Source organism: Muscardinus avellanarius, assembly GCF_963383645.1.
Source record: "Muscardinus avellanarius genome assembly, chromosome: 1".
NCBI classification, from domain to species: Eukaryota; Metazoa; Chordata; class Mammalia; order Rodentia; family Gliridae; genus Muscardinus; species Muscardinus avellanarius.
In genome coordinates this window covers 177,461,535-177,474,811 of record NC_137786.1, presented here as the reverse complement: position 1 = coordinate 177,474,811, position 13,277 = coordinate 177,461,535, and the positions used below count along the sequence as shown (strand labels likewise).

The following is a 13,277-nucleotide window of genomic DNA, read 5'->3' as shown; positions in this document are numbered from 1 at the left end:
CCCCACTTGTTGACAATAATGCTTAGTCAATTTCACTTCCATCGCTACTGGACCTCCAAGTTCCCAAGATTCACCAGGGCTTTTGGAGGCACAGCAAACCGAAAGTCATTCAACAAGTTATTTGATACCGCCATTAACCATCATTTCTTACAGTAAGAACTATTCTCACACAACTCACCTGTGTAGGCCATGTTCTTAGGGTTGCCATATGGAGCCCCAGGCTGCACGGGGCTGTAAACAGGGTTCATTGTGGAAGACTGAGGATCCTACAGAGAAGACAAAGAAAACAAAATTGATTATTGACTACTCATTTTCTTGACATCAGCTTCTCTTAAATCTTCAAAGGGAAGTATCGCAGTGCAGAAAAAGAGGACTAAAGAATATGCACGTTATATATTCCCCATTTTACAGAAGAAAATATTGAGGAGCAGAGAAGTGATATAACTTGTCTCATGTCAACCTAGGCTCTCAGTTCACTGTAAGTCCTACTATCCCACAGATAGCTCTGCCATTAGTAATGGAATGGGCCAACTCACTGGACTTCAACATCCTGATATAAAATGAGTTAGTTTACAGCAAGGCCACTCACGCCTGTAATTCCAGTACTCAGGAGGCTGAGACAAAAGGATCACAGGTTCAAGGCCAGCATGCAGTTAACCTTGTGAGACCCTGTTTCAAGATAAAAATGAAATAGGGCTGAAGTTTTAGCTCAGAGGTAGAAAAGCCCTGGGTTCAATCCTCAGTGCCCCCCACATACAAATGAATTAGTTTAAGATCTTTGAGGTCCTTTCTAATTCTTTTTTTGGGAGGGACACTAGAGCTTGAACCCAGATGCAGTCTACCTGAGTCACACGTCAGTCCTATTTCATTTTTTGTGTATGTGTGTGGCACTGGGGATTGAACCCAGAGGCATAATACCTCCAAGTTACACCCTTAGCCCAATTTTATTTCTTATTTGGAAACAATGTCTCACTAGATTGCTAAACAACCTTGCTAAATTGCCAAGGCTGCCTTTAAACCTGTGATCCTCTTGTGTCAGGATCCCAAATACTGGGATTACAAGTCTGTGCCACCATGCCCAGCTCTATTTTTAATTTTGAAACAGGGCCTCAAAAAGTTGCTATGGGTCTTGCTATGTTGCTGAGTCTGGCCTTGAATCTGCGATCCTCCTGTCTCAAGTCTCCTAAGTACTGAGATTACAGGCATGTACCACCACACCCTGCTGATCCTTTCTAATTGTAATGATACTAAGTCCAAAGAGCTGGAAAATTATGTGTTTCTATGGTTCACTAAGAAGTCTGCTGCCTGGTGATGAGCACACAGCCTACTGGAAAGAAAAGCAGCCAAGCACCAAGTACAGTTGTACCTCCAGAGGACAAGACCAGTTACTAGTAGCTTTAAGGGAAAGAGGGTGGGGGGAAATTTAATTGCCATTGAACATTTTAATGCAGGCATGGGAACAGGCCCGGATTTCTTTCCAAATTTATTCAAGGAAAAGAAATAAACTTGGAAATGTTTGTGCAGTAAGTATCACCTACACAAGTGTTCTGTTAATTATCTTAATGAAGTACATTTTCTCATTCTGATTAATGGAAAATCTGTCATTAAACTCCATTAGTGAGCTAATTTGTCCCACCTTGTTTAGGAGGCCATTTCTTACACACAGGCTAACACAAGTTTAAAACTGTGTCTCCAAATATATTATTTACACTTCGTAAAAACCAAATAACTCCCTCTTAACTAGGTTCACATGATAGATGGGGAATTCTTTAGGTCATTAATTTCTCCTGAAGCACCTCAGGATAGGAAACAAGTTCAGTGCTGAGGGCAAGCAGTGAACAGCTGGCTTGGTGATAACTGCTCTGCAATTAATTAGTCTCTTCAGAGTTCTGGAATGAGATGTAGAAAAAAGACAAGTTCTCAAGGAGAGGAAGCCAGGGCCATCAGGCAAGCAAGGGGAGAATGCCACTGTAAATTTCAGAAGCCACAGCTTACTGAAATGTACCCAATGTGCAAAACTGACAAACTACCCCAGGTTCATAAGATAGATAAAACTACTGCTGAGTCGGGCGTGGTGGCACACACGTGTAATCCCTGCACTTGGGAGGCGGAGACAGGAGGATCGCGCAGGTTCGAAGCCAGCCTTGCTGACTTAAGAGACCCTGTTTCCAAATAAAAATATAAAATAGGTCTGGGAGTATAGCCCGGAGGTAGAAGGGCTTCCAGGAACCCCAGTACCACCAAAAAAAACCTACTGCTGACCTATAAACTGAAACTACAACAACTTGAGGATGAACATTAAAGAAGGAATTATATATGTTTAATTCAATTTAGGAAAAATATTCTCACAACCAAAGTTGAGAATTAAGAGAGAACACAGATGTTACATTAAACTGCAGGTGTTAATATGGATGGGATGCTGATCGTGCTTGTACTTTCCCTACCTTGGGTCTGTCTTCTGCTCAACTAGTTCTCTGTGTAATAAGCCAATGTGAGCACGACTGCTAAAGTGCTGCTATAGTTTGAAAGCAGGTATAGAACACTTAGTGGCCACTCTAATGTTATTAAGGGGTAGGTCCAATAAGAGGTGATTAAGTCATTAGGGATCTGCTCGTATAACTGGTTGTTAGTGTGGGAGTGGGCTCCTTATAAAAGGATTAGCAGAGCCAGGCATAGTGGCGCACATTTATAATCCCAGCATTTGGGAGGCTGAGAATGGGGGAATCGCGGTTGGCGGACAACCTCAGCTACTACTGAGTGAGGCCCTCTGCAACTCAGTGAGACCCTGTTTCAAAATAAAGAATAAGAAATAGGGCTGGGGGTTTAACTCAGAAGTAGAATGCCCCTGGGTTCCATCCCCAGTACCACCAAAACAAACAAATAAATAAATAGATATGCAGGCCCTCTCTCGCTTTTTTGTACCTTCCTGGCCCTTCTGCTCTTCCACCATTGCGAGAAAGCTCCTGCCAGATGCTGGAAGCTGGATACTGAACTTCACAGCCTCCAAAACTGGACCAATAAATTCCTCTTCATGTAAATCGTCCAGTCTGCAGTGTTCTGTTACAGCAGCATACAATGCAGTAAGACAAGTGCTACCTAGCACAACTGCTTCTGTAAACATCAGAGCACTCTCCTCCTGAGAAGGCACTGTGTTGCTGACTAGAGAAAATTGGTTAGGAAAATTGCTTTTCATAACCAAAGCTTTGAAACTGTTCTCCTGCTGCTCCAAAATGAGGGCCACAGACACTGAGGGCGATCAAGCCTGGGGCAGCCCTTCATATCAGCATCAATTCCAACCCCTACTAATGACTGACAGAAATGAGATCTGTCAGGGGTTCAAAATTTGGAGTAAGACAGCTACTTCTGGGGAGCTGCCAGAGGGCAGATGAGGTTCCCAGCTTCCACGGGAAGGCTCAGTCTTGTACAACATAATCTACATACGGTTCATAGTTTCAGGAACAGGCTAAAAATCAGTAGAAAGATCACAAACTCTATAGTCAGATGGATATATTTTCAAGTCCTAAAACTGTCACATACAAGAGACTACAAGACAGTTCTTTAATCTTTCTGAGCCTCACTTTCCTCTAATCTCAAAACAGAAAAGAATAACATACTTCCTAAAGAAAGATTTATTTTTATTTATTTATTTTTTTTTTGGTGGCGGTACTGGAAATTAAACCCAGAGGCATTCTATCTCCAAGATATACTCCCAAAGCCTATTTATTTATTTATTTATTTATTTATTTATTTATTTATGGGTCTGGAACCCCCTGCCCTACTTCCTATTCTTTATTTTGAAACAGGGTCTCACTAAGTTGCAAAGAGCCTCACTAAATAGCTAAGGATGTCCGCGAACTGTGATCCACCAGTCTCCGCCTCCCAAATGCTGGGATTACAAGCGTGCGCCACCACACCTGGCACCCTTTTAATTTTTTAGGATCACAGTGTGTGACATCAGGCCTGTCTCTGATATTCTTTAAACATAGGTTGGAGAAGGGCATTTCTCTCAAGAAGCTCGTGAATAAATTAAAACGATTTTACATGCATACATCTTTTATACTCTATCTAGAATGAGACTTGGGAATCTAAGAATTTAAGTTTCCAAGGGAGATTTTGATGCCCAAAAAGGTTAAAGACCACTGCCTCAGACTTTCTTTCCCAACTGCAATTTCTCCCACATAATCAATCAATCAATGTATGTCAATTTGGTTGGATTAAGGAATACCCACAAGTTTGGTAAAGAATTATTCGGGGGGTATCTTGAGGTTTTTGCTTTTGTTTTTTGGTGGTACTGGGGTTCCTGGAAACCCCATGATATGACTTTCTACTTCCGGGCTACACACCCAGGCCTATTTTTTATACTTTATTATTTGCAAACAGGGTCTCTCTTTTTTTTTTTTTTTTTTTGGTAGTACTGGGGTTCCTGGAAGCCCTTCTACCTCCGGGCTACACTCCCAGACCTATTTTATATTTTTGAAACAGGGTCTCTTATGCCAGCGCGGCTGGCTTCGAACCTGCGCGATCCTCCTGTCTCCGCCTCCCAAGAGCGGGGATTACAAGCGTGCGCCACCACGCCCGGCCGCAAACAGGGTCTCTTAAGCCAGTGCGCTGGCTTCGAACCTGCACAATCCTCCTGTCTCTGGCTTCCAAGAGTGGGGATTACAAGCATGTGACACCATACCCGGCTATCTTGAGTTTTAAGTGGACTAGGTTGGGAAGATATACCCTATGCCCTTCATGGGGGTGGGCACCATGCACTTGGCCAGCTGGAAGAAGAAAAATGTAGGTGAACTGGTCTGTTCTCCAAGAACTGGGTTAGACTATTCCTTGCTGCCCTGGACACTGGAACTCTAGACCCACAGGCATTTGAACTCCAGGATTTATACCATCAGTTCCCCGGGTTCTCAGGCTTTTGGCCTGGGACTGAGAGTTACACCATTAGCTTTCCAGGTTCTAGGACCTTTGGAATTGGATCTAACTATGCAACCAGCATCCCAGAGTTTCCAGCTTGCAGAGTGTACTCCTTGGTTATCAGCATTGTGGGAGTTAATTCCTCTAACGAATCCCTTCTAATGCACTTCTATATGTATTCTGTTGGTTCTTGTCTCTCAGGAGAATATTGACTAATACAGATAAGTCACTGGAGTGATTTAAGCAGAATAGTAGCATGATATGACTTCATTTTAATATAATTATTCCAACTGTTGAGTTGAAACCAAATGGCAAAAAGGGAAGAGAACAAGTGGGGCAATCAGGAGGCTATTGAAATAACCCAGATGAGCCAGATATGGTAGCACATGCCTGTAATCCCAGCACTTAAGAGGCTGAGACAGGAGGAACATAGTTGTTTCAAGGCCAGACTCAGCAACCTAGTGAGGCCTTCAGCAACCTAGCAGACCCTGTTTCAAAACAAAAAAAATAAAAAGGGCTGGGGGTGTAGCTCAGAGGTAGAATGCCCTTACCTTCAATCCCTAGTACCAGAAGAAAAGAAAAAGAAATAGCCAAGATAAAAGATGTTGGTGACTGAATAAGTGATGGAGGTGGTGGGAAGTAGTTATATTTTAGATTTTTTTTGATGATCAACTAACAGAAATTGCTAATGAATTGAATTGAATATGGGGTTTGAGATGAAAAAAGACATCAAAGGATGACTCAAAGGTTGATTTGAGAAACTGGAATAAAAATGCCATTTGTTAGGATGAGAGGAACCCTGTCTAGGGTAAAGAACAGAAATCTAGTTTGAGACCTAAATTGGAGATGCTCAAGAGTTCTTGGGCTAGGTGTGGCGGTGCATGCCTATTGCCCCAGCTATTTCGGAGACCGAGGCAGAAAGATTACAAATTCAAAGTTGGCCTAGGTAGCTTAGTGAGACCCTGTCTCAAAATAAAGGACCGTGGCTATAGCTCAATGGTAGTGTCCTCCCTCAGTATTGAAAAAAAAAAAGTTTTGCTTAGAACAATGCTAGAGCTGGGCATGGTGGCATACGCTTGTAATCCCCGCATTGGGAGGCTGAGACAGGAGGATTGCACAAGTTCAAAGCCAGCCTCAGGCTCTGAGCAACTTAGTGAGACCCTGTTTCCAAATAAAAATCTAAAATAGGTCTGGGAGTATAGCCCGGAGGTAGAAAGCCCCTGGGTTCCACCACCAGTAACACACACACACACACACACACACACACACACACACACACACAAGAACAATGCTAGATAAACAACAGATAAACAACACTCAGTGAGTAAACAATTAGTATTAATTGTGTGTGTGTGTGTGTGTGTGTGTGTGTGTGTGTGTGTGTGAGTGCTAGGGATTGAACCTAGGGGCATTCTACCTAAGAGCTACACCACCAGCCTGATTTTTTTTTTTTTTGAAACAGGGTCTCACTAAGTTGTGAAAGGCCTCACTAAGTAGCTGAGGCTGGCCATGAACCCAGATCCTCCTATCTCAGCCTCTGAAGTACTGGAATTACAAGCGTGTGCCACCGTGTCCAACAACAACTAGTATTAATTTAAATATTAACTCTACTACCAGCAGCTATTGTTTATTATGTGACATGTACTATGCTAGGGACTTATTAAGTCACTAAAAGTTTTATAAGGTTACAATCACCTTCCAAAATAGGTACTATTTTTTTTTTAACAGACAACTATAGTATAGAGAATACTATAGTACAGAGAAATTAAGTGACTTGTCCATGGTCTCATAACTAAGAAGTGAGGAAAGGTCACTTTTGAATCCAGATCTGTCTGTCTGATTGCAAGGTTGCTGCTTCCACCTTGCTAGATGACTCCTCTAGTCTCCCCTTTCTCTTAGCCTAGCACTAGCTTTTCCTCTAGAATAGCAGGCCATCAGTCTCTGCCCCCTTCAACTCAGGGGCCCTTGAGCTCTGCTTGGACCTGATAAATCCCACCATGGAGTCAGTTCATATCCACCACAATACCTGGTACCTGCTGAGTGCCTGCTGGGCATACATGGACAGATACAAGAGAATAAAAGCACTGCTGGCTTGTCTTCTATTCCTCCAGCTGCCTAGGATCTTAGCTGCTGTGTGCTATACAGCTATCCATCTGACCCGATTTCAGTTCAAAAGTAAGACAAACTTAGGCATGTACTGTACAAGTGCCCACCTGTCTCTTCAGAGTCAAGAATGAAGCTGCCTCTACTTTCTGAGGTTTAATAGCGTAGCAGTAAGTCTACTTTACTTGTGGCAACTTCTCATATTATTTAGAATAAAATTTAAAGTCCTGATAGAGGTGTATAAGACCTTACCCTGACCTGGCCTTGCATGCCCTCTCTCTGGTTGCAATTCCTACCATTATCTCCTTGTTTCCTCCTCTCTAGTCACAAAAGCATCCTTTTTCCCTGAACATATCACGAAGGTCGGGCTTCAGTCTCTGTACTTGCTCTTGCCCACAACTAAATGTCCTTCCTTCTGGATATGCAAATGGCATGCTCCCACATTCATTCAGGTCTCTGTGCAGATGTCACCTTATCAGAAACACCTTCTTTTACTACCCTATATAAGACAGCTCCTCTATATGCTGCTATTCTCTTTCTCCTCATTCTGCTTTACTTGTGTGTGTGTGTGTGTGTGTGTGTGTGTGTGTGTGTGTGTGTGTGTGTGTAGAGTACTGGGAGTTGAATCCAGGGACATTTCTAAGATACACTCCATTCCAACCTTATTTTATTTTTTTTATTTTTAAACAGAGTCTCACTAAGTTGCCGGGGCTGTCCTCAAACCTATGATCCTCCTGTCTTGGCCTCTCAAGTACTGGGGTTACAAGTTTGCATCACCACGCCTGGCTCCTGCTTTACTCTTCTTGTTGACACCCTTGTCCATTTTGTGTTACTGTACCTAAGACTGAGTAATTTATATGTAACATAAATTTGTTCCTCACAGTTCTAGAGGCTGGGAAATCCAATACTGAGGATCTGGCATCTGGCAAAAGCCTCCTTGCTACACCATCCCATGGCAGAAGGCAGAAGGGTGGGGAAAGAGAATCCCCTCCTGAAATCTCCCCCCTTTCTTGTTGTTATCATTTTTTGTGGTACTGAGGATGGAACCCAGGGGCATTCTACCTCCAAGCTACACCCTCAGCCCTATTTCATTATTTTTATTTTGAAACAGGGTCTCACTGAGTTGCAAAGGGCCTCACTAAGTAGCTAAGACTGGTCGTGAACTGCCATCCTCCTGTCTCAGCCTCCCAAATGCTGGGATTACAAGTGTGCGCCACCATGCCCAGCTGAAAGTCCCTTTTATTTTTTTTGTGGTACTGAGGGTGGAACCCAGGGGCTTTCTACTTCCAGGCTATACTCCCAGACCTATTTTATACTTTATTTGGAAACAGGGTCTCACAAGTTGCTGAGAGCCTCACTAAGTAGCTGGGGCTGGCTTCCAACCTGTGTGATCCTGTCTCAGCTTCCCAAGCGCAGGGATTACAAGTGTGCGCCACCATGCCTGGCTTGAAAGCCCCTTTTTAAAGACATTAAGCTCAACCATGAGGGCACAGCTTTCATGGCCTTTTCACTTTTTTTTTTTTTTTGGTGGTACTGGGGTTCCTGGAAACCCTTCTACCTCTGGGCTACACTCCCAGACATATTTTATACTTTTTATTTGGAAACAGGGTCTCTTAAACCAGCAAGGCTGGCTCAGAACCTGTGCGATCCTCCTGTCTCCGTCTCCCAAGCGCAGGTATTACAAGTGTGCGCCACTACGCCCGGCCTGCCTCATCACTTCTTAAAGGCCTTTCCTCCCAGTACTATTACATTAGCAATTAAGTTTTCTTTTTTTTTTCTTCCTTCCTTCCTTTTAATCTCTCAATCAATTGTGTGTGCGTGCGTGCGTGTGTGTGTGTGTGTGTGTGCGTGGGCACATGTGCGTGGGCACATGCGCGTGTGTTAGTTACTGGGGATGAACCCCCAGAGGCATTTTACCTCTGTGGATACATCCCCAGACTTATTTTCTTATTTGAAGACAGGGTTTCACTAAGTTGCTGAGAACCTCACTAAATTGCTGAGGCTGGCCAGGAACCTGCAATCCTTCTGTCTCAGTCTCTCAAGTACTGGGATTAAAAATATGTACCACCGCCGGGCGTGGTGGCGCACACTTGTAATCCCTGAGTTTGGGAGGTGGAGACAGGAGGATCACTCAGGTTCAAAGCCAGCCGGCTTAAGAGACCCTGTTTCCAAAAATAAAAAAGTACAAAATAGGTCTGGGAGTGTAGCCTGGAGGTAGAGGGCTTCCAGGAACCCCAGTACCACAATAAAATAAAATAAATAAAAATAAAAATATGTACCACCACCACGCCTACCTTGCAATTAAATGTCGTGTGTGTGTGTGTGTGTGTGTGTGTGTGTGTGTGTGTGGTATTGGGGGTGGAACCCAGGTGCTTTTTTACCTCCGGGCTATACCCCAGACCTATTTTATTTAGAAACAGGGTCTCACTAAGTTGCTGAGAGCCTCACTAAGTAGCTGACTTTGAACCTGTATGATCCTCCTGTCTCAGCCTCCCAAGCACTGGATTACAAGCATGTACCACCATGCCTGGTTTTGCAATTAAATTTCAACATGAGGAGGAAGATTCAAAATGGCAACTGCGGGATGCAGCACATCTCAATAACTGAAACAAAGTTCAACTACTGGGAGGGCAGCATCTTAATTAAAAAAAAAAAAAAAAAAGCTCACAACCCAAAACAGATCCAGAATGCATGGTGGAAGGAATCCAGTAACTTTGAACTGAGAGATCCACTACAAAAAAGCCCAAGCACGTGACGGACCTGCTACGGACACGGCCGACCCCCAATGCCATCACAAGATGTGGGCTCAAACCGCAAGTCCCAGTGTGGCAGTCCCAAGAAATTCAGAAAAAAAACTAAGAGTTTGAAAGCAGCCATAGAACTCCAACATCTTAAGCAGCGAGCTGCACCCAAGCACCTGAGTGTCACCATTTGCTCACCAGAGGTGGCACCCACGGCGCACAGCGAGACCTCCAGAGACATGGAATGGGAACAGGTAACTGTGTGCGCCCAGAAAAGCTGCAGGATCCAGCGGTGCAGCGAGCTCGCCAAAGCTCCAGACCAGAGCAGCCAGGTAACAGGTGTGCCCAGATGAGCCACGGGACCTGGCGTGCACTCCATGTGTGCCACGGGACACAGTGGTAACCGTGTGCGTCCAATGTGCACCGTGGGACTTGGCAGGCTAGCCCAGTTAGAACCTCCAGAGACACAGGAAAGGTGTTCAAGGCATAATACCTGCTCAGGGCCACAGGGGGTCGCTCCAATACTACATTGGATGACCTCCGCCCCTGTGGGTAGGGAAGCACAGGCCTGAGCTCTAGGTGGAGAGTGCAGAGGCACGGACTTGCACAGAACTCATCAACAGTGACACCTGAAGCCCTGACACCTAAACACAGAGCTGTCAGAGGCAAAAGAGGGGCCCAAACACTCTGAGAGTGGGTTCAGAAGCTGACAATAGGGTACAGAGCAAATAAGAGACATTGGAAAATACTCTAGAAGCTACCACAGCGATCAGACATTCAGATATTATATGGGCATTCCCCATATTTGTAAATTAAGATTGTTTTGTTTTTTGGACGGTTTTTTTTTTTTTTTCCTTTTATTTGGGTTTTTTGCTTTTTTTTTTTTTTTTTTTTTTACTGTTTCTCACACAGTCGCTAGTTCTTTTTATTTTATTTTATTTTGTCCTTTTTAATTTCTTTCTTACTCTTTATTTTCTCTTTTGGTTGTGTGTGTAGGGGTTTTGTTTGTCTTTGATGCACTCATTGTTGGGAGGGGGAAAGGGAGTGGGGGGAGGGCATCAAGCACAGTCTAAATGTATACCATTTTCAATATGTTCCACATATAAATAAAATTTTTTTAAAAATTCAGCATGAGTTTTGAAGGGAACAAACATTCAAACCATAACACACCTATCATCTATATTTTCTTGCTTGATTGCTTGTCCTTTCCCTCATGGATTCCTCTGAAAATAAGGATTCTGTTTATTTTGTTTGGTATCCCCAGTATACAGAATTTTATCTGGCATATAACAGGCACTAAATACCGCATAGTGAATGAATAATGAGCCAGCCTTTATACTTTTCTGAAGATAACTCTATTAAGTTTTATTTTAGTTAACCATGGTTAACTAAAAGATTCCATGTCTCTCTCAAATCCACTTCCCAGAGAAGCCTTTGCTTAGAGCTCATCCCGGGCTGATCAAGAGATGATGAGCCCAGCAGTAAGTAGCAAGATGTGTGTGAGAAACAGAAATGCTAAAGACATCCTCCTGATGAAGCTAGTTTTCACTCTCAGAGTCCTGCCCCTTTTCTTCAAGTGGCTTGCTGTTGCTCCCCATATACCTGGCTACTCCTTTCAAAAGAACAGCAAAATATGAGAAGAAAAAAAAAAGGATGAGTATTTGGAAGTATTATTTGTACTAGGTTTCAGTGTTTTAAATTGATGTTTTAAGCAAGGCATGGTGGCAATTGTCTGTAATCACCAGTACTTGGGAGGCTGAGATAGGAGGATCATAGGCTAGATGCCAGCCTCAGCAACTTAACATTCTCAGCAGACCTTATTTCAAAAAGGTTGGGGGAGGGGTGCCTAGAGGTAAAGCTCAGAAGTAAAATGCCCCTGGGTTTAATCTCTAGTACTTAAAAAAAAGTGTTTCAGCTTTCAAACTACTTTGGAATTTTCAAGGAATTTTACCATTTAAGGTTACAAAGAGATTTTAACTGATATCAGTTGATCCTTTGAAATAAACAGTGCAGGTATTAATTTCATTTGACAGATAAAGAAATTAAAGCTTGAAGATTGAATGCTTTCTTGGATGGAAAGAAAAAGATAGTATCTGCCTAAAGGAGGTAATTGTCTACCTAGCAAAATTTAAATGTTAACTAAAAAATAATACAAGGCAGTGAAATTTCTAGAATCGTCAACGTATTCAGCAAACTTTCCCAAAAAGCAAAAATGGAACGCTACAAAAATTATCAAAAACAACAATTTCAGGCTGGAATTGGTGGCACATGCCTATAATCCCAACTACTTAGGAGGTAAGGGCAGGAAGATCACAAATTTGATGCCAGCATGGACAATTTACTGAGTCCCTGTTTCAAAATAAAAAGGGCTAGTGGTATAACTCAGCAGTAGAGTGCTACCTAGTATGCACAAAGCCATGTGTTGTATACAAACAAAAAAGCAACCATTTCAGGCCTCTGATTGGAGTGTGTGTGTGTGTGTGTGTGTGTGTGTGTGTGTAGTACTTCCTTTATTTGTGATTATTATATTTTGTGATTTAGTTTGGGATTGAACCCAAGGCTTCACAGCTTAGACAAGCATACTACTCTCATCTCATGGGGAAAAAAATTGGGGTAAGAGTAGTACTAGGGATTGAAACCAGGGCATTCTACCCCCTCCCCTATGTTAGTTTTTATTTTGAAACAGGGTCTTGCTAGGCTGTTAAAGGTTTTGCTAAATTGCTGACGCTGTCCTCAAACCTGCAATCCTCCTTTCTTTTTATATAAAAATATAAAAAATAGGTGTCTAGGAGTGTAGCCTGGAGGTAGAAAGGTTTCCAGGAACCCCATACCACCAAAAAAAAGGGGGGGGGGAATTGCAAATAATTAAGGAAGGCCACTATTACGGTTACTCTGAGGGCATAATGCTAGTTGGGGTAGGCAAAAGATCTGAGATAAACTAGAAAGTTGATAAAAAGTTCTGGGAAACAAAAGTCATATAGTAGGGCTTGATAAACTTTCATGGGATCCCTAGAGGTCTGAAAAGTTTCATACTTGCTAAGGAGATAACTGAGAGGGTCCTCACTCTCCACTGACCATAAGTGAAGAGAAGATTTTGAAATAACCAAAAATAGGCAGGCATGGTGACGCACACTTGTAATTCAAGTACTTGGAAGGCTGAGACAGGAGGATAACAGCCTTAGCTACTTAGTGAGGCCCTCCGCAGCTTAGTGAGACCCTGTTTCAAAATAAAAGAATAAAATCGGGCTGGGGATGTAGCTCTTAGGTAATATGCCCCTGGGTTCAATCTTCAGTACTGCAAAAATAATAATAATTATAACCAAAACTAAAAGCTAGAGTAAAGCTGTCTGAACTTTGAATGCATTCCACAAACTACATACATACATCAGAAGGGTGCAAGCCTCCCAAGCCTAAGGTTCAAGCATAATCCCTAACCAATGATTAGTTATTAATCCAAGCTGACTCAGTGGTAATCATTAGAAAGCCAAGTTTGGCAGGGCATGGTGGCACACACCTGCAATC

The 13,277-nt window shown here is 42.9% G+C and overlaps 1 protein-coding gene across 3 annotated transcripts in view; it reads right to left on the bottom strand.

The window, feature by feature from the left end:
- Positions 1-260, bottom strand: part of FAM168A (family with sequence similarity 168 member A) — a gene marked incomplete at both ends in the record, with an annotated part of 66,219 nt that extends 65,959 nt beyond the window's left edge. For 2 of the 3 annotated variants that reach the window (XM_080700186.1, XM_080700187.1), the window contains one exon: positions 179-248. In XM_080700186.1, the coding sequence (XP_080556312.1) occupies positions 179-248 (70 nt within the window). Of the gene's footprint in view, positions 1-178 lie in introns of all 3 variants that reach the window. The other variant, XM_080700188.1, reaches the window with a different exon arrangement.
- Positions 261-13,277: the final 13,017 nt, after the last annotated feature.